Genomic DNA, 20,072 nt, shown 5'->3' on the forward strand with positions numbered 1-20,072 from the left:
AGAAGGAGAAGGGCTTTTTATATAGTTATACTCACAGCGAACACCTCATTTTGCGTTCTGTTTTTACTTACTGTCACATTGCACGCTTTTTCCCACCTACTGCCAGCCTTCATATCTAGTAAGCTTCCAGGCTGCCGCTTTGAGTGAAGAGACAGGGCAGTGGAGGGTATGACAGCAGTCAGCCCTAAGCCTGAGCTGGAAACCCCAGCTGGCTGGGAAGGAGGTGCTCCAGACGCCTCCTCTATTGCTTCTGAGTGCCGGAGTTGGGAAAACGGCAACGCTCCACAGATCCTCAGACTTCCCAGCTGCTGCCCCCTCCCTGCCCTGTCCTGGCGACCACATGCTGCGGCCTATGTACCATGAACCTGTGCCACCTGGACACACCCAGCTCTATTTGGCCTCCCAGAGTTGAGGGGCACGGGGTGCAATAGTGGCATTTCCTGGTCATATAGACGAGCAGGGCTGGCAACAAAATTGCCCACATGTCCCAGGAGCCTAGGCTGGCCTCTTCAGCCTGGTGACATACTTGGCGATAAGGCCAGTGCCTCCATCTGTTCGACTGGGCCTCCAAGTGGGTAGGTTGGGGGAGAAAGGAAGCCAGGTTCCATTTGCCGGGAAGAGTCAGCTCAGAGACATGTGGATGAAATGAGTCGGCCCCAGGCAGAATCCGGGAAGGCTTCCTGGAGGCAGGTGCCTTAGAGGACAGAGGATATGGCTCAAATGGAGGATAGCAGCAAGACCATCTTCCCCAGTGGGAGCAGCCCCAGCGTCCCCTTCAGCTCCCCCTCCCCTTGTCCTGAAGGGAGAAGGTCAGCCTGGCCCACAGCCTGCAGGAAGCCCAGCAGCAGGCTGAGGAGCTGCGGCAGGAGCGGGAGAAGCTGCAGGCGACTCAGGAGGAACTGCGTCGTCAGCGGGACCAGCTGGAGGAAGAGCGGGAGGACACAGTGCAGGACAGCGCTCGGACACGCAGGGAGCTGGAGCGTAGGTGAGCGCTTCTGGCCTCCCTGCCAGGGCTACTGGAATGGGCCTCGGGGCTCCCGGCAGTGCCCCTGGGAGCACCTGCTGTGTCCTTGGGCTCCTACCATCCCGAGGAGTCCTCGTGGCACCCCTCTGATGCAGAGGCTTCTCACCAGCCCCGTTTTCGTCAACTGAGGCTCAAGGGGGTATAGTCACCTGGGATCAGAGAATTGGTAAGAGGTAGTGTGTGGATGGTAGTAACTATGATAATTAAAATATTAGTAATAATTTTAGTATTTTTAAAAAACTAAAGTTACAGTATTGATGTTAATATTACTATGTGCCAGACACCATTTTAAGCCATTAGGGTGTCCTCACGCTAGCTCTGTGATGTAGGAGCTATTATTAGCCCTATTTGATGGATGGTGAAACTGAGGAACAGAGAGGTCATGTCACTTCCCTAAGGTCACAGGTAGTTAATGGAATAGCCAGGATTTGAACCCAAACATAGCATTCTGCCCCTCACTCTGAAGAATTAACTTCTTAACCACTGCATTATTTACTTCTGGGAGACATAAGTCACAGTCATAGCGGTCGTGGGTATCATTCTTGTTTCTGAAGGCCATTGGGGAGATATGCCAGGCACTAGTTTAAGCTCTTCATATACAGTGAGTCATGTATCCTTATAACAACTTCACGAGACTGGTGTTACCCATTTTGCAGATGTGAAAACTGAGGCCCAGAGTCATAGATCCCAAAGGCGGTGGGTCTGGCTGTCCTTGTGGGTGAGGCTCTTGACCCCAAGGCTCCTGCCTCGGGCCTAACCCCTGGCTTGCTCCAGATTGCCTGGCTACAGGAGACTCAGAGCAGAAGAGTGACATGGGGGCACCCCCTGCCCTCTGTCCCACAGCCATAGACAACTAGAGCAGCTGGAGGTGAAGCGCTCAGGGCTGGCGAAGGAGCTGGTGGAGGTGAGGGAGGCACTGAGCTGTGCCACGTTGCAGCGGGACATGCTGCAGGCTGAGAAGACCGAGGTGGCCGAGGCACTGACCAAGGTGGGTCCCTGTTTGCTGCACAACGACAGGCCCCAGGCCTTCTCACCATGGCCACAGACTGACCCCTATTTCAGGCTGACCTCTGACCCTGATCACAGATCCCTTCCTTCTGGACTCAGGCTGACCTTTGACCCAGGCCACAGACTGACCTCTGATCCCATACATATGTGAATTGACTTCTACTAGTGATCATATCCCAGCTTTTCCTGATGCTCCTGGGAAAGTGTCTGTAGTTCAGGTCGAGTCTGATCTCTGGACATAGGTCCTAGGGTCTGTGAGAGTTGGGGGCACAGTCCTTGGTGGATGCCGGTCCCCCTCTCTGTAGTCTGGGCCCAGAGCAGTGCCACCCCTAGACCCCACTCTGGGGGACCCTCTGACCTCTGGCCCTGCCCTGCACACCTCTGTGGTGTGCGGCTTCTTTCAAGTAGCTCTGTAGGCAGTAGGCTTTCTACAGTGATTGTTCTGTCTAGTGTCTGCCTCGTCCCCCGACCCCGTCTCTGGGGGTCCTGTCTCTCCCTGCCTCTTCTTGTTTCTCCCTGCCCTCCTGCCTCTCCCCATCTCTCTGCCTTTCTCCCCATCTCACCTGTCTCTCCACATCTGTACACCATTCCCAATCTCTTCCCGTCTCTCCCTTTCTCTCCCCTTCTCTCCTCACCTGAATGTCTTTGGCCTCCCTGGTCCCAACCCTGCAGGCTGAGGCTGGCCGCGTGGAGCTCGAGCTGTCCATGACCAAGCTGAGGGCGGAAGAGGCGTCTCTGCGGGACTCCTTGTCCAAGCTGAGCGCCCTCAACGAGAGCCTCGCCCAGGACAAGCTGGGGCTGAACCAACTTGTCGCCCAGGTACGCCATGTGCCAGCACACCCACCTGCCTCACCTACCTGTGCTCCCCACTCGGAGACCCCACAGAGGTGACCCAGGCCCAGCCTCGCCCCACACCTCCCACCCCCTGCCTGGCGGCACATCTCCCTGTCTCCCTCTCTCCCTGCCCCTATCTGTCTTGGTCCCTGCCTCTTTGTGTCTCTGTCCTTCTGCCTCTGACTCCATCTGTCTGTCTTTCCTCTCTCATGGTCTGAGAGAAAAGACGCTCCGTGGGCCCTCCTCCCTTTTCCCCCTCCCCAGTGTCCACATGCCCAAGCGCACCATCCCTTACTCCCAGGGAGCCTCCCCTGAGCTGACTGATAGGTGGGTGGCTGGTCATTGGACCTGGGTGGGACCCTCTTCCCCAGGTGGAGGGTCTGGACTGATCTGCTCACTCACCTGCACCCCCCCGGGCCCCCACAGCTGGAGGAGGAAAAGGCAGCCCTGCTAGGCCAGCAGAGGCGAGTGGAGCAGGAGGCCACCTTGGCACGGGAGGAGCAGGAGCGGCTGGAACAGCTGCGGCTGGAGCAGGAGGTGGATCGTCAGGGCCTGGAGGGCTCCCTGCGGGTGGCAGAGCAGGCCCGGGAGGCCCTGGAGCACCAGGTCCCCACATTGCACCAGGAGCGCTGCCGACTGCAGGAGCAGCTGGCCCAGGTGGGTGTATGTGGGGGATGGGGAGCGGGTGGGGAAGGGGTTGTAGGCTCCCAGCCTCCTGCACCCTGTCCTGGGGTAACTCACAGGCTCAGGAGCCTGAATCTGGGTTTAAATCCAGCTCTACCTCTGCTAGCTGGCGGCCTTGGGAAAGCTACTCAACCTCCCCATGCCTCCGTCACCCCATCTGTAACATGGGGCTAACTGTTCTTACCACAAAGGGCTGTTCTGAAGAGGACACCTGTGTAAGCACTTGACAGCTGAGTCACCACTCACTAAAGATTACTGATATACTATGTGGAGAATTTTAGAATTTGGAATCTTAGACTTATTGGGACATCACAGCGGGAAGGGACCTTAGGGTTTCAGGGATCCATGTGTCTGTCCTGGAGGGCCTGCGTTCCTGACACAGACCTCTAGGGGATGGGCCACGGGGGTGCAGGGAGCAGAGCTCCAGGTCCCCACTCTAAGGCCTGCAAAGCAGCTCTCCCTTGGTCTGTTTTGTATACTCAGCTTCTCTGGAAGTTTTGGGGTGCAGAAAGGGTTCTGTTACGACCCAGACTGAGTGAGGGTCCTCGTTATTCCAGGTGTGTACATTTCAGGCTCAGAGAAGGCTGTGATTTGTCCAAGTCCACAGAGCACATTAGGGCAGAGCCTGGACTTAAACCAGGTCTTCTGCCTGCCAGGCTAGGGCTGGGTCAGGCCTAGGCTTGGGGTGCTGCATGATGAGCAGGTTGAGGGGTTCTGACAGTGTCTGGGTGGGTGCCAGCTCTCCCGACAGCTGAATGGGCGAGAGCAGGAGCTGGAGCAGGCACGGCGGGAGTCGGAACGGCAGGTGGAGGCGCTGGAGCGGGCGGCCCGGGAGAAGGAGGCTCTGGCCAAGGAGAGGGCTGGCCTGGCGGTGCAGCTGGCGGCAGCTGAGCGTGAAGGCCGGACCCTGTTGGAGGAGGCCACACGCCTTCGGTAAGGCCTTGGGCTCTGCCTAGCCCACCCTGAGGGGGTCTGCCTGGGGCCACACTGTGACCTGCCACACCCTGGCATTGGCCCACAGGCATAGTTACTGAGGAGCTGAGCTTGCCAACGCGTCCTAGCTATGGCTCAGGCTTCCCCAGGGAGCGTGGGCCCGGCTGGGCAGGTAGGCTGGCACCTGGCCCACGGCTGGCCACGCCCTGGGATCCACCGTTTCCTGGGGCCTAGGAGGCTGAGTCCCAAGGCCTGAGGGATTGTGTGTGCTGCAGCTTGGAGAAGGAAGCCCTGGAGAGCAGCCTGTTTGAGGTGCAGCGGCAGCTGGCCCAGCTCGAAGCCCGCCGGGAGCAGCTGGAAGCTGATGGGCAGGCCCTGCTGCTGGCCAAGGAGACTCTGACTGGTATGGCAGGGCAGAGGATGGGTGGGGAACACCACGCTCCAGCCCGGACTGTAACCTGTCAAGTTCTGGGGTCTCATGGAAATTGGGGGCACTGGCTTTGGAGTCTGGTTGACCTGTGTTCCAATCCTGCCACTGCCACTTAGATCTGAGCAAGCCCCTTCCCTCTCTGGGCCACAGGTTCTCATCTGACAATTAGAGGTGATAATGCCCACTTTCTAAGACTGTTGCCAGGATGCAGTGAGGAAAGCATGCAAAGGCTTGGCACGGTGCCTGGCTTGGCTAACAGGGCCTCCCGCTTGTGGTTGTCAGGACGCTTAGACAGTTCTGAGTTCTCTGGAGCCATCGATGCTTTTCTTTCTGAATGACTGTCGGCCCCACAATCCCAGCCCTGCTTCTCCCCACATGCCCCACCCAGTCTCTGAATTCAGGGGTTCTTCTCATTCAATAAACATTTACTACCGTGTTTCCCCGAAAATAAGACCTAACTGGAAAATAAGCCCTAGCATGATTTTTCAGGATGACATCCCTTGAACATAAGCCCTAATGAGTCTTTTGGAGCAAAACTTAATATGAGACCCGGTCTTATTTTTGGGGAAACACGGTAAGAATGTGAAAATGAATTTTCCTGTCCATGTCCAGCTGAGATAGACAGAACCAGGAAGGGAAATGCTGACAGTCTCTGGTGGGTTTCCAACCCAGGAGATGGTTTTTAAGTTGTTCATAGTGGGGTGTACCCTCCCTGTGGGCATCTCCGTTGGTGCTGTCAGGTAATTGTCCACCAAGTATACACATGTTCATGGCAGTTAGTCATTAAAGAAAGCTGTGCTGCTTTGGGAAATTGCCAGTCTCCTCGGAGCCTCCATTTCCTCATCTGTAAATTGGGGTTGAGATAAGCTAACTTGGCGTGTTATAAAGCTGTAATGAGATTACATCTGTCACGTGCTCAGCCAGGCACCCAGTCACTAATGGGGGTTGTTATGTTTCTGCTACCCTCCCTATTTGGGGGGCCTCCTTGTCAGTCATTTCATTCCTCGGATGCCATTCCAGGGAGGGAGGGAGGGAGGGGGACAGGACCAGTGAGCTCAGGCAGCAGATGGGGGAAACTGAGGCACAGAGGGTGAGAAGCTTCTCCAGGGAACTCAGCCTAGGTACCAGGTGGGCCCTCTCCCCTCTGGGATTTTGTCCACATGGCTCACTGACCTGAGTCTGCTGGCCCATAGGGAGGTTCCGACCCAAGCCTGTTCTTTTCCCTTGTCCTTCCTGCACAGGGGAGCTGGCAGGCCTGCGGCAGCAGATGACAACTACAGAAGAGAAGGTGGCTCTGGATAAGGAGCTGATGGCCCAGAAGCTGGTGCAGGCTGAACGGGAGGCCCAAGCATCTCTGCGGGAGCAGCGGGCAGCCCACGAGGAGGACTTGCAGCGACTCCAGCGAGAGAAGGTTCAGGGCAGGGTGGGCAGGGCTCTGAGCCACTGTCTTTTCTGTGACCTTAGGCAGGTCATTCTTCTCACTCGGCCTCAGTTTCCACATCTGTGAAATGGGACTTCATCTCTGTTTCAGGGGCCCAGAGAGCTGCTGGGAGGATCCATCGGGAACTCCTTATCAAACATGCAGATTCTCAGGCCCCAAATCTGGTCCAGCCCTGGTGAACCTGATTCAGGGGTCCATAACCACACTGGGAAACGCTGACCTAATGTATAGTAGGAAAGCACTTTTATTTGCTAGGAAGTACTGTTTGCACATAAGAAAGGTGAGGGGCCTGCTCATTAGGAGACAGAACAGAGCTGTCTAAGAACAATGGCTCTGGAGTTACATAGCCTGGGTTTGGACCACAGACTGGTTACGTGCCTAAGGTCTCTGCCTTCATGCCACCTCTGTGACAATGGGGATAATGATAGGGTATTGTGAGGACGAGGTGAGAGAATCCATATAAAGGGCTCAGTATAGTAACTGGCATTTTGTAAAACATGCTCCCTAAGTGCTGGTGGTTACTGCAGTACTAGGACTCTCTCCAGACTAGGCCTCAGGACAGGGGACCTGAGTCCCCCATCTTGGACAGTACTGCCTCTGGCAGAGATTCATGCTGTTGCGGCTCGACTCCAGGGGGCGCCATTCACCCCGGAGTCTTCTTGGATTTGGGTAGAGCGTATCACACTTCTCCAGCAAGTGGCAGTGAAACATTTGAAGTTTCACAAAGTTGTTAGGGGCTGATGCTGGGGCCAGGCACCGCCCTCAGACCCCAAGTGGGCTGTTCTTTGCCTGTGGGTTCTACCCCGCCCAGGCCCCAGGGAGCAAACCCGTGCCCTCTTTAGTCCCCCTGCCTCACCTAACTTGTGCTCTTAGTTAAGTCACCAAATCGGTATTCTTTCCTGCTACTGTGCTACCCCCCACCCCCCGAGCCCCCTGCATTTCTCACAGCCAATCCATCTCCCCTGTACCCCCACCCCCTAGTCTAAAATTCAGATTGCTTCTTATCAGCCTGGCTTAAGGTTCTCTGTTGTCCCGACTGTCCTCAGAATCAGGCCCGCCCCTCCCTACAGCCCACGTGGCCTGATTTGGCCTGGTTGCTGCCTGTGGCTCTGGCGCCACTGCTCACCACGTCCCCTCGTAGTCCAAGCTCCAGTGACCCTTAAATATTATGATTTCCTTGTACATTTTGTTTCCTCTTCCCTCCAGGCCGTCTCTGGGGCTGTACTCTGGGCCCGGGGTTCTTTCCTTTTTCTTGCTTTTTCTGGCTGACTGCTTCTCATCTCTCCTCTAGAAAATGTTCTCTGAGCCCCAGACCTGGGCTGCTGCCCCTAGGGCTGGCACAGCCCTGGCATGTCCCCATCACGGCCCTTATTATCCACCCCACCTGGTAGTTCCCTGGTCACCTGCCTGGTCTCTCATGGTGTGGAGGACAGGTGGCCCTTATTGCCCTGAGGTTGGCGAGAGGCTCCCTGGGCCCAGCCTTGTGGGTCACATGTGCCTGGGCCTGGCCCCCAGGAGGCAGCATGGCGGGAGCTGGAGGCAGAGCGGGCCCAGCTGCAGAGTCAGCTGCAGCGGGAGCGGGAGGAGCTGCTGGCCCGGCTGGAGGCCGAGAAGGAAGAGCTGAGTGAGGAGATCGCCGCCCTACAGCAAGAACGTGACGAAGGCCTCCTCCTGGCCGAGAGTGAGAAGCAGCAGGTTCGTGTGGCCCCCACTGCTGCTCGATCAGCCTATTCTGGGGCTGGTCCCCGCTCAGCCACCCAACAGCTAGGAGCTAGGATTCCCTCTCTGGGCCTCAGTTTTCCCATCTGCAGGATGGGGACATGCAACGGGTGTTTGTGAAGCATTTCTGAGAACCATGTCAGTAAGCCATGCCTGGCACACAGTGGGAGTTTCCTGAGTGGCAGCCACAGTACCCCATGAGTACTAGTTCCAGTAAAGCTGACCCACAGCTCCCCATCTTTCCTTCCGCCCCAGACTGGGCATGGAGTCCCCATTGCTGTCTCCCGAGCAATCCCTGTGATGCCCACATGTATCAGCCGACCCTCCTCAAAAAGAACTAACTCCTGACTTTTCCATAATGTCACAGAGACAGGGCAGACTGCATCCTTCTCTCCTCACCAGCTGTGTCACCCTGGGCGAATCACTTTACCTCTTTCAGCTTCAGTTTCCTCATCTGTAAAATGGCAATAAGGAAAGACCCTGCTTCAGGGCTGTTGTAGCCAGTTAGTAAGATCTATCAGTTGCGTCCATGTCCAGAGTTACTGTTCCTTTTTCTGAGCCCGCACCTCTGCCATGGGTCCACCTGTAGTGGGCCACTCAGGCCCCTAGGTCCCCAGTGGGCATATTTCCCAGCACAGGGTAGGGGAAAGACCTGAGCATGCCCCCAAGACCAACCAACCCCAGGCCCTTTGCTCCCCGCTTCTGCCAGGCCTTGTCCCTGAAGGAGTCCGAGAAGACGGCGCTGTCAGAAAAGTTGATGGGTACACGGCACAGCCTGGCCACCATCTCGCTGGAGATGGAGCGACAGAAGCGAGATGCTCAGAGCCGGCAGGAGCAGGACCGGGTAAGGTAGACTGGGTAGGCGGGTCTCCATCTGAGCCAGGGGACACAGCCCTGCCTGGAGGAACCCCTTGTCTGAGGGGAGGCATGGCTCTGCCCTGGGGGAGACTCCAGGCTGTGTGGGGAGCCTCAGCCCTTCCCTGGGAGTCCCCATCTGAGGGAGGTGGCACAGCTCTGCTCTGCGAGTCCCCTAGTCTGCGGGAGAGACCAGCTACGTGGATAGTACTCACTAGGCATTGAGGGATCACGGAGGGTCTGGCAGGCCAGCGGGAGGGGCCGTGTTTGGAGCTGAAAGTGGATAGTTCAGCTGGCCCTGCTGGGAACCAGTGGTGGGGGGAGAGGGGAAAGGAGGGCGCAGCACCATCTGAGGAGCCCATCCATCCTAGAGCACCGTGAATGCTCTGACATCTGAGCTGCGGGACCTCCGGGCTCAGCTGGAGGACGCTGCCACAGCCCATGCCCAGGAAGTGAAGAGGCTGCAAGAGCAGGCCCGAGACCTGGGCAGGCAGCGGGAATCCTGTGTGCGTGAGGTGAGCCGTGCGCCCCACCCTCTTCTGGGCAGCACCCCCTCAGTGCTGCTGGGGCCTGGTCCGTCTGGGGCCCAGAAGAATGTTAAGATTCTCCCCTGCATTCAAGGATAAATGAACGGCCAACTGAGAAAGGAGGCAGCAAGCATTTAAGTGTGTGTTGTGTACATGTGGGACTCGGGGCACTGAAGGAGGAGCTGGTGGGGTCCCTGCCGTCTTGTTGTCACCCATAGGATGATCCTGATTGATTACTCCAGAGCAAAACCCCAGCATGACTCCAGCACGCTCTGCCCCATATCATAACTCATGCCTATGGTCTGAGTCAATGATGCAGAGCAATGGGGCCGGTGCCCTGTGGCCAGAGATATGGGTATGGGCCAGTTTTCCACCAAGGACCAGCTTTAGTGGGGCGCAACCCCTGTCTTGTGACAAGCCGCTGTGCTCACAGGCAGAAGAGCTCCGGACTCAGCTGCGCCTGCTGGAGGAGGCCCGCGACGGGTTGCGGCGGGAGCTGCTGGAGGCCCAGCGCAAGATACGCGAGAGCCAGGATGGCCGCGAGGCCCAACGCCAGGAGGCGGGCGAGCTGCGGCGCAGCCTGAGTGAGGGTGCCAAGGAGCGCGAGGCCCTGCGGAGGTCCAACGAGGAGCTGCGGGCTGCCGTGAAGAAGGCTGAGAGCGAGCGGATCAGGTGGGGTGACATGGGGGGCACCAGCCACAAGTCCTTCACTAAATTTAGTTCCTGGAAGCTAACTTGACCCCACAAGGTTCGGGGGACATGGTACAGGTAGGGAGTCTCTTCCCTCTAACCACAGCCTGGCACTTGGGTCATTTTAGGTGATTTTTCCTACCTGAAGGAAGGGGAAAGGTGGCAGCATGCAGGGCTGGGTCCAGATGCTGACTCCCCCCTCCTGCTGGTATCACCCTGGAGACTGGTATACACGCCTGCACCCTGAGTCACTGGTCCACATCTCCCAGGCAAGGGCCTGGGCCCCAGCCCTGGTAGGGTCTGCTCAGGAGTGGGCCACATGAGCCAGCAGAATGTGGGGCACCTTCCCCTCCCAGGCCAAGAGCCGGTCTGACCCATCCCAGGAATTAGGGGAAGGGACTTTGTGTAGAGCCACACACTCTTCCCAGAACCTGGGGCTGCCTCTGACCTCTGCCCCTTCCAGCCTGAAGCTTGCCAACGAGGACAAGGAGCAGAAGCTGGCGCTGCTTGAGGAGGCACGGGTGGCCGTGGGCAAGGAGGCTGGGGAGCTGCGAGCTGGGCTGCAAGAGGTGGAGCGCTCACGGCTGGAGGCTCGGCGGGAGCTGCAGGAGCTCCGGCGGCAGGTACCCTCCCCAGCGCTGCACCCTCCCTGGGCACTAGCTGTGTGCCCTTGGGCCAATAGCACCCCCTTTCTGGAGCCAAGGCTCCCCTGTATATAAAACTGGGGGCTTAAACTGAAACAAGCCTTCTTACCTAACCTGGGTATTAATGGATGGGCTTTGAGGAGTCCTTGAACCCCTGAAACTGTGTGTGTGTGTGTGTGTGTGTGTGTGTGTGTGTGTGTGTACATTTGTGTACATATGATTCACATTTCTCAGAGGAGAGGGTCTGAAGCACTTGCCCAGTTCTCAAAGGAATCTGTAAACAACAAGAGGTACAGGACCCGTGAACTAGATCTGAAGCTGGCAAACTTTTTTGGTAAAGAGCCCAATAGTACTTCCAGCTTCATGGGCCATACGGACTCTCCCTCAACTCCTCAGCTGTGTCGTTGCAGTGAGAACACAATCCTAGACGATACGTAAATGAGTGGGAGTGTGTCCCATTAAAACTTAGTATGGACACTGAAATATGAATTATACACAATTTTCATGTGTCAAAAATACTATACTATTCTTTTGATTTTCTTTCAACTATTTTTACAAAATGAACCATTTTCAATCATTTGAAAAGGTGAAAAGCATCCTTAGCGCCAGGCCCTACCGAAGCAGGTGGCTGGTGGAATTTGGCCTGTACTTTGCTGCCTCTGAACTAAATGATCTCCAAACTCATCAACAAGAACAAGCATTGAACAAGTGTCTTCTACACCTGAAACTGAAATAAGATGATATTGAATGTCAACTCTAATTGAAAAATAAAATATATATTTTAAAAAAGAATAATTCAACAACAACAACACAAAGTCCCTTCTGTATACTGGGCACCGCCCTGGACGGCGTGAGTGCAGGCTTTCCCAGTCTGGAAGGCTCGCAGAACAGGAAACAGTCCCATTCAGCCCCATTGGGCGCCTAGGCTCTGCATCACCCAGAGATATGAATAACGAATCCTCTCTACATCCCACCATGGCCCTCTCTACCCAGGCTCTTCCTGTTGGGTGACATCCTGGAAACCAGAGTAGTCCCTGAAATTTGTGGCTCTTGCTGGGTGCTTTGCATGCCACAGCATGATCTCATGTTCTCGCTATATGGCGGTGGGGTAGGTAGGCCTTACCCTCCACCTACTCCTGTGGGGAAATAGGGCCTGAGAACACACCTTTGCCTTTTATCTGTCTGAGATCAAATCCCAGTCTGCTGCTTGGGGGCTGTGTGACTTTGGGCAAGTCACTTCACTTCTCTGAGCGTCAGTTTTCTCATCTTTTAAATAGGGATAATGTTAGTACCTACCCCATACAGGGTTGTGTGGAGGATAAATGAGTTAATATGAGTGAAGTGCGTAGAATAGGGCTGGATACATGTTAAGCAAGCCGGCATTGTATAGGTGAAAGGTGACCCAGGGAGCTGTGGTTCCTGCCCTGCAGAACTCCTGGTCTGATGGGGTTCTTCCTTCCCTCCCCTGGTCCCCATGATAGGTAGTTACGATTAGGTGGCAAACAGAGGTCATTGGTTCCCAGGTGCCTGGCATGGCTTGAGCTTGGTGGAGTTATCTGGGGCACCCCATGGATTTGGGGTGGTGTTTGATGTATGTGTCCCTAGAGCAGTGGGTCCTGAGTGTCCCCTGTGCCAGGCCTGGACTGGGCAGAGTATAGAGGCAGAGCTGAACAGGCTGCTGTTGGAGCCTGCAGGCAACTCACCATCACCCTAGCCTAGAAGGGGCTGTGGATGCTGAGAATGGGTCCTGAGTCCTACCTATGTCCACTTTCTCACAGATGAAGATGCTCGACAGTGAGAATGCCAGGCTGAGCCGGGAGCTGGTGGAGCTGCAGGGTCGCCTGGCACTGGGTGAGCGGGCAGAAAAGGAGGGCCGACGGGAGGCCCTGGGCCTCCGACAGAAGCTGCTGAAGGGTGAGGCCAGCCTGGAGGCCATGAGGCTGGAGGTAATTAGGTGGGTGGGCTGGCTGCCTGGAGTGGGGTGGGTCCTAGGAGGCAGGCAGGGTGCTCTGCCTCTCTCCCCCCTCCCGGCAGGAGCAGGTGGGAACTGCTCCCTAGGACTAGTCCCTGTCCCCTACTCCTTGAGATTCTTCCCCAGATATAATAGTAGTAATAACAACTGCATGAACTGTGTAGCAGAGGTGGGAGTGGGGTGAGGGACGCTCTGTAGACAACCTCGTTTGAATCTCCCAGCAGCCTCATCAGGTAGGTACAGTTCGCCCCAATTTACAGAGAGGCTCAGAGAGGTCAAGGGATCTACGCAAGGTCACACAACCATGCAGGTCTGTGATTCCAAAGCCTGCACTCTTTCCACTCTGCTTTTTCTGGCTGTTTTATTGCATTGAATCTACTGTGTGACCTTGACTAAGTCACTTAACCTCTCTGTACTTCACAGCACTCATGGGATAAGGGCTAGCACAGCAGGGGAGGTATACAGGACCTTGGCATAGGTCCTGGTATCTAGGTAGTGCTCAGTAAATATGTCCAGTGAAACTGATGACCGGGAGAAGTTGACTCATTCTCTAAACCAGAGAGAGGGATGTGTGTGTGATCATGTACTCCATCAGTAAATAATTTTTCAGTATATGTCCCCATGGTGTGATTTATTGATAAATTATGTGCACTCAGAGCAGTATGGCCTCGTGGTTAAGAGAACAGCCTTTGGAGCCAGATTGCCTGTCTTTGAATCCTAGCTCTCAGCTACCAGTTGTGAGGACTTGGGCAAGTTACTTAACTGCTCTGTGCCTCAGTTTCCTCATTTGTAAAATGCAGATGATTGATAGTGGTAATTAGAGTTGATTTTTTTTTTTGAAAGTTACTTAGTGCCTGGCACGAAGTCTTATCTATGGAAGTGTTAGCTGTTTATTACTTATAAACTGTACATTATAAGGCATATACACAGAAGGGAGATAAAAAAAATTCTAATAGCTTCCTCCCACACTCCCGTGTATTCCTTTCCTGCTTGGTGACCACTAAAGGAATAGATGCTGTGCACACCACTTTTGGTTGGGTGGGCTCGAGGCTGGGACTGGGAGTTGGGGCGTCAGGTTGGCGGGAGGAGGGGGGAGGCCTTGCTGACCTCCACCTCCTGGCTTCACCCCTGCCCCAGCTCCAGGGAGCTCAACGGAAGCTGCAGGAGCAAGAGGGCGAGTTCCGGGCCCGGGAACGAGGCTTGTTGGGATCCCTGGAGGAGGCGCGTGGCACTGAGAAGCAGCAGCTGGGCCATGCCCGCAGCCTGGAGCTGAAGTTGGAGGCAGTGCGGGCCGAGGTCGCGGAGCTGGGGCTACGGCTGAGCGCGGCGGAGGGCCGGGCGCAAGGCCTAGAGGCCGAGCTGGCCCGCGTGGAGGCGCAGCGGCGCACAGCCGAGGCCCAGCTGGGCGGCCTGCGCTCGGCCCTGCGCCGCGGCCTGGGTCTCGGCCGCACACCCAGCCCTGCCCCGCGGCGGGTGTCGGGATCTCCTACCCGGAGCGCGCCCGCGGGAGGTGAGCCGTGTGCCAGAGCCTTGGAGTTCCCGCCCCTGTTCTCCGCCCCAAGTCTAGTACTGTGGAGCCCGCCGCAGGCTAGGCCCGCCCCTCGTTTGATGAGCAACCTCAAACCCCGCCCCTTTGGCTAGTCCCTGCCTCCTAGCGGAGGACCGCCCATCTGGGCCCCGCCCCTCTTTTGAAACTGGGTCTTAACTCTGTCCCCTCACCGAGGCTCCTCCCTTTCGAATCCTGTCTTCCAGGGAATTCGTTTTTTTTTAAATTTGTTTTTTAAAGGTCTTTTCTTCTTAAAGGGGGGTGGTGGGATGGAAGGAACCCCCCCCTTTTTTGGTTTTAAACTTTTATTTATTTTAAGTGTGTTTTTCCAGGACCCAACAGTTCCAAGTCAAGTAGTTGTTTCAGTCTAGTGGTGGAGGGCGCAGCTCACAGTGGCCCATGTGGTGATTGAACGGGCAGCCTTGTTAAGAGCACCGCGCTCTAACCAACTGAGCTAACCGGCTGCCCGGGAGCCTCTTCTTGATGCTCCTAACTCCTCCAAGTCTTTGAGCCTCCATGCTCTATAATTGACCCCACCCTCTCTCCATCAGCACCCCATCTTCAGTCTACCATCCTGGATCCACCCCCGTTCATACCAGGCTTCTGACCCTGATATCTCCCCAGACAGATACACATCCAACCCAACACCCCTCTTAGGAACACCTTCAGAAATCTCCCAGCTCCACCTGCTCCCAAGGCCCCATGAATGACACTGGGAAAATCAGCCCTGTGCTTAAGGGCGTTTGAGCACCCCTTTAGGGAGCATTCATCTTGTCTCAGCCTAACAGTCACATCTTGATTCCTAGGACTTAGAATAGAACCTGTGGAATTTTAGAACTGTGTGAAATGCACTATGGGATATTGAGTCATTGCCTTTTCAAATCTGCAGATTCAGCTTCCAGGATCACATGCATTCATTCAATTACTTTATTAAGCACCTACAATGTGCCAACTACAATTTAAGCAATAGGGATGGCACAGTAAAATTGACAAGCGTTTCTGCTTTTATGGCGTTGGTAGTCTAGGCATGGAAATAGATAAGAAAGGTGATATATAAATGAAATATAGAATGTATTGGGTGGTGGTAAGGGCTGGAAAATAGGTAAGGAAAAATAAGTCAAGGGACATTGCTGGTGAGAATGTAAAATGGTGCAGCCACTGTGGAAAATAGTTTGGCAATTCCTCAAAAAGTTAAACTTAGAATTACCACATGACCCAACAATTCTACCCCTAGGTATAGTCCCAAAAGAATTGAAAACAGGGACTGGACCATAAGCAGCTTTAGTCATGATAGCCAAAAGGTGGACGCAACCAGTGTCTGTAGACAGATGAATGAATAAACAAAAATGTGGTGTATCCATACAAAGGAACAGTATTCAGCCTTAAAATGGAAGGACATTCTGACACATGCTGCAACATGGGGGAACCTTGACAACATTATGCTAAGTGAAATAAGGCAGTCACAAAAGGACAAATATAGTATGATTCTACCTATATGAAATATCTAGAACAGACAAATTCATAGAGACAGAAAGTAGATTAGAGGTTACCAGGGGCTGGGGGAGTGGGGAATTGGGAGTTCCTGCTTAATGGGTACAGAGTTTTGTCTGAGAGTGTATTAGTGTGCTGGAACTGCCCTAACAAAGTACCATAAACAGTGTCTTAAGCAACAGAAATTTAGGTCTCATGCTTCTGGAGGCCAGAAGACCAAGATACAGGTGTGGGCAGGGCCATGTTCCCTTTGAAGGTGCGAGGGAAGGACCTTTTCCAGGCCTCCTAGCTTCTGGTAGTTCCTTGGCTCATGACGGCATAACTCCAGTCTTCGCATGATCTTCTTGAGTGCGTGTCCAAATTTCCCCTTTTGTAAGGACACCAATCAGATTTAAAAATTTTTTTAAAGATAAGGCAAAGGCAGGGTGTACTAGGGGTGTTTGTGGGGGAGACAGGGAGAGCCTCACTGAGGAGGTGATAGGTAAGGGAAGAATGCGAAAAGAGAGTCTGAGGACAAGTGCAAGAGCCCTGAGGGAAGTACCTCTGTCCTGGAACAACACCGGCAGCAGTAGCTGGAGTGTAGTGAGCAAGGTGAGAGGAGGGGGGGGTGAGGGCATGGGGTCAAAGGACCTGCTCAAGAAGTCCTTGCAGGGGCACCCAGATGGCTCAGTTAGTTAGAGCGCGAGCTCTGAACAACAGGGTCGCCGGTTCAATTCCCACATGGGCCAGGGGGCTGCGTCCTTCACAACTAGATCCAAGACAACGAGCTGCCGCTGAGCTCCCAGAGGGGCAGCAGGATGGCTCTGTTGGTTAGAGCGTGAGATCTTAATAAAAAGCTTGCTGGTTCAATTCCCGCATGGGATGGTGGGCTGTGCCTCCTGCAACTAAAGATTGAAAACAGCAACTGGACTTCGAGCTGAGTTGCACCCTCCACAACTAGATTGAAGGACAATGACTTGGAGCTGATGGGCCCTAGAAAAACACTGTTCCCCAATATTCCCCAATTAAAAAAACACACAAAACGTCCTTGCAGGCCACTACAAGAGTGTTGGCTTTTACCCTGAGGGGATGGATCCCCTGCTGCGGGTCCCTTGCGTGCTGTGCGACAATTTGGGTATTACTTGGCAGAGGCAGGAGAATGCTAAAGGAATGCTAACAGGCTGAACCCGGTCATGCAGTTCCGATGTTGACCTCTAGGTGTCTCTGTTCACCCTGCCCCCTCCCGCCTCTGTTCCCATCATCCCATCTTTGAGACCAAGTAACTGCTTTGTTCCCGCCCAGCCTATGAAGGGAGGAATTGGTCCTTACCTTACCTCTCAGGAAATTACTGTGAGGATGAAGTGAGGCGATGTAGGGAAATCATTGGCCCAGTGCCAGCACTCAGTACAAGGAGATGTTGAAGTAATGGAGTGTCGGGACACAGCCCTTGTGGCACTTGTGGTCCGGGCAGGGAGCAGACATCAGAGCTCCATGTGGGTTGGGTGAGCTCACCCCAGTGAGGCCTGGGGCCAGGGAGGTGTCTGGGGAGCGGTCTTTACATTTAGGCCTAAATGAATGGTCCAGGCAAAGAAGCTATGGGGAGAAAACAGGACAGCATGTATAAAGGCCCTGGTGCTGGAAGAGGGAATGTCCCAGAACATGGGAGCTAAGGGTGATGCGGAGTGGCCAGCTGGTAAAGGGTGAGAGGCTGATGCTGGGGTGAGGACACGGCCTCTAAGTGATAGCAAGGAAGTTGCCTTGACTCTGAGGGCTGTGGGGGCCGGTGAGGGGTGGGGCAGGAGCGCGAGGGGACCCGATTTGTGCTGTGGGACGCTCATGGGGTACAGCAGGGACGGGGGGATGCATTAAGACCCTGCCGGCACCATCCTGGCAGAAGAGGCCAGTGGCTCCCTCCCTGAGTACATCTCCTCCTCTAGGAAGTGGGGAAGGGCTCAGCAGCCCCAGCCCCTTGGAACACAGCCCTGGATCTGAGCCACCATCCCCACGACCTGCTACCTCCCCGACGTCTCCAGACCTGGAGCCGGAGGCGGTGCGGGGGGCCCTCCGGGAATTCATACAGGAGCTGCGGAGCGCCCAGAGAGAACGGGTGAGGCTGGGTATGAGTGACTGGTTAGGGAACCGGGTGGCTGAGAGGCTGCAGCTTGTCAGAGCAGCGGTCTTCCCTCTCCCCCGATATTGGGGCTGCAGGATGAGCTTCGGGCCCAGACGAGTGCCCTGAGTCACCAGCTGGCTGAGATGGAGGCCGAGAGGGACAGTGCAACCTCGCGAGCAAGGCAGCTGCAGAAGGCTATGGCCCAAAGTGAGGAAGGTGAGTGTGACCCCCTGGGTCCTTGCTTTGCTCTCTCGTACTCTTAGCATCTAAAGTGGGAGGCTGTGGGGTTGCCCTGCGTGGCTCCTGCATCCCTGCCCTGGCCACTGTGACCTGAGTCAGGGGCTGTCTTCTCTGGGGGGCCATCCCTGGTCAGCCCTACCCCATGTCCAAACCCACAGATCCTCAAGGACTCAGAAAGCCAGGCCCTGTGGTGGGTGGGAGACAGGGCAGCATTTTGTGGCCTGGTTCAGTCCTTGGGGCTGTGCCTGGCCAGGCCTGACACCCGGGGTGGGTCCACAGCCCGGCGCACCGTGGATGGGCGGCTGAGTGGGGCCCAGGCGGAGCTGGCCCTGCAGGAGGAGAGCGTGCGTCGCAGTGAGCGGGAGCTCCGGGCTGCGCTGGACCAGGTGGCCGCCCTGGAGAGGAGCCTGCAGACCACTGAGAGTGAGCTCCGTGCCAACCAGGTAGGCAGGAGCTGAGGACCAGCGGGGCGAGGTGGGAATCTGTGCTTGCCTGAATGGATGTTTGTAAGTCCTACTGTGTGCATCTGTTTCTGTCTGCCTGGGTTTATCTCTCAGCACCCACTGAAGGGACCAGCCTGTGACTCTTTCTCCAAAAGCATGTTCAGAGTCCATCATCTTGTTCTACGTTGAGGTCACTAAGCTACAGAAGAAAAGAGCTGGGCTTTTGAACCTGACACACCTGGGTTCAAGCCTAACCCTGCTGCTTATTAGCTGCCTGAATCTTATTTTCCTCGTCTGTAAAAGTGGGAGACCGATAATTATCTTACAGAGGTGATGCACATAAGCTCTCCACACATAGGCGGTCCTCAGGGGACCTCTGTTTCCTTCATCTCTGTGTAGCCACATGAGTGATGTTCTGGGGGTTTTGTGTTTGGGGGACGCGCGCGCGCGCGCGTGTGTGTGTGTGTGTGTGTGTGTGTGTGTGTGTGTCAGGAAGCACAGGCCCTGGTGGTGACAGTCCAGGCTGCCAAAGATATGAGCCCTTCTTGCAGCCACAGATTTCCCTCCCTTCCCCGCTTTCCTCCCCTGGCCCTCCATTGCTGCCTGTACAGCCCACCCCCTGCCTCTGGCTCTAGGCCGAGCTTGAGCTGGGTTGTTGTGTCTGCGGCTCCAGCTCTGGCCTTGGGCCCAGCCGCAGGGGCCGCAAGAGGAGGCCAGGAACAAAGCTGGGCAGGAGCCAGAGTGGGGCTGCCAGGTGTAGACATGGCAGGGTTGGGGCTCTGAGCAGGCAGGAGAGGGGCCAGGCCTGGGGAGGCTGTTGTAAGAACACCCCCTCGCCCCGTCCTGTCTCCAGGGTGGTAACAGGGATGGAAGGACCCCAGTCTGTTTTCCTATTCTCTCCCCTCTCCCCAAGCCTCCTTCATCGTCTGACTCCATGCTGGGGAAGCAGGAGCATCATCCCCTAAAACCCAGCAGAGCCCAGGGCTCCTGCCCGAATCAACTCAGGACACACTTGCAGCTTCTAGACTGCTCCCCACTTTCTCCGAAGGGTTCCAGAGGGATGTGGAAGGTGTGGGGTGGGCTGGACATCTGGGGCCTGAGCCCTCCCCCACCCACAGGAGAAGATCAGCAAGATGAAGGCCAACGAGTTAAAGCTGGAGAGTGACAAGCGGCGCCTGAAGGAGGTACTGGACGCCTCTGAGAGCCGCACCATCAAGCTTGAGCTGCAGCGGCGCTCGCTCGAGGGGGAACTGCAGCGCAGCCGCCTGGGCCTGAGCGACCGTGAGGCCCAGGCCCAGGCCCTACAGGATCGGGTGGACTCCCTGCAGAGACAGGTGGGTCCCCTCCCCCACTGGAGGCTCCTCATCTGTAGGCCCAGTGCCAAGTGCTTTACAGGGACTACGGAATCCTCCCAGCCAGCAGCCCCGTGAGGCAATGTTTATCATCATTGTCATTTCACTGATAGATGAATGGAGGCTCAGGAAGATGATGTCATCGCC

At 55.6% G+C, this 20,072-nt stretch overlaps 1 protein-coding gene across 10 annotated transcripts in view; it reads left to right on the top strand.

The window, feature by feature from the left end:
* CROCC (ciliary rootlet coiled-coil, rootletin) overlaps positions 1 to 20,072 on the top strand; it is a 47,403-nt gene that overhangs the window by 22,560 nt on the left and 4,771 nt on the right. For all 10 annotated transcript variants that reach the window (XM_088790214.1, XM_088790213.1, XM_088790210.1 and 7 more), the window contains 18 exons: positions 803 to 985; positions 1,868 to 2,012; positions 2,705 to 2,851; positions 3,293 to 3,523; positions 4,290 to 4,483; positions 4,759 to 4,886; positions 6,155 to 6,324; positions 7,870 to 8,049; positions 8,783 to 8,917; positions 9,300 to 9,443; positions 9,889 to 10,127; positions 10,609 to 10,768; positions 12,568 to 12,735; positions 13,899 to 14,271; positions 17,715 to 17,884; positions 17,986 to 18,106; positions 18,410 to 18,573; positions 19,692 to 19,907. In XM_088790214.1, the coding sequence (XP_088646340.1) occupies positions 803 to 985; positions 1,868 to 2,012; positions 2,705 to 2,851; positions 3,293 to 3,523; positions 4,290 to 4,483; positions 4,759 to 4,886; positions 6,155 to 6,324; positions 7,870 to 8,049; positions 8,783 to 8,917; positions 9,300 to 9,443; positions 9,889 to 10,127; positions 10,609 to 10,768; positions 12,568 to 12,735; positions 13,899 to 14,271; positions 17,715 to 17,884; positions 17,986 to 18,106; positions 18,410 to 18,573; positions 19,692 to 19,907 (3,268 nt within the window). The remainder of the gene's footprint in view (positions 1 to 802; positions 986 to 1,867; positions 2,013 to 2,704; positions 2,852 to 3,292; positions 3,524 to 4,289; positions 4,484 to 4,758; positions 4,887 to 6,154; positions 6,325 to 7,869; positions 8,050 to 8,782; positions 8,918 to 9,299; positions 9,444 to 9,888; positions 10,128 to 10,608; positions 10,769 to 12,567; positions 12,736 to 13,898; positions 14,272 to 17,714; positions 17,885 to 17,985; positions 18,107 to 18,409; positions 18,574 to 19,691; positions 19,908 to 20,072) is intronic.

The sequence above is a fragment of the Rhinolophus sinicus genome, chromosome 14, assembly GCF_057876585.1.
Source record: "Rhinolophus sinicus isolate RSI-liver-muscle chromosome 14, RSI-T2T, whole genome shotgun sequence".
NCBI lineage: Eukaryota > Metazoa > Chordata > Mammalia > Chiroptera > Rhinolophidae > Rhinolophus > Rhinolophus sinicus.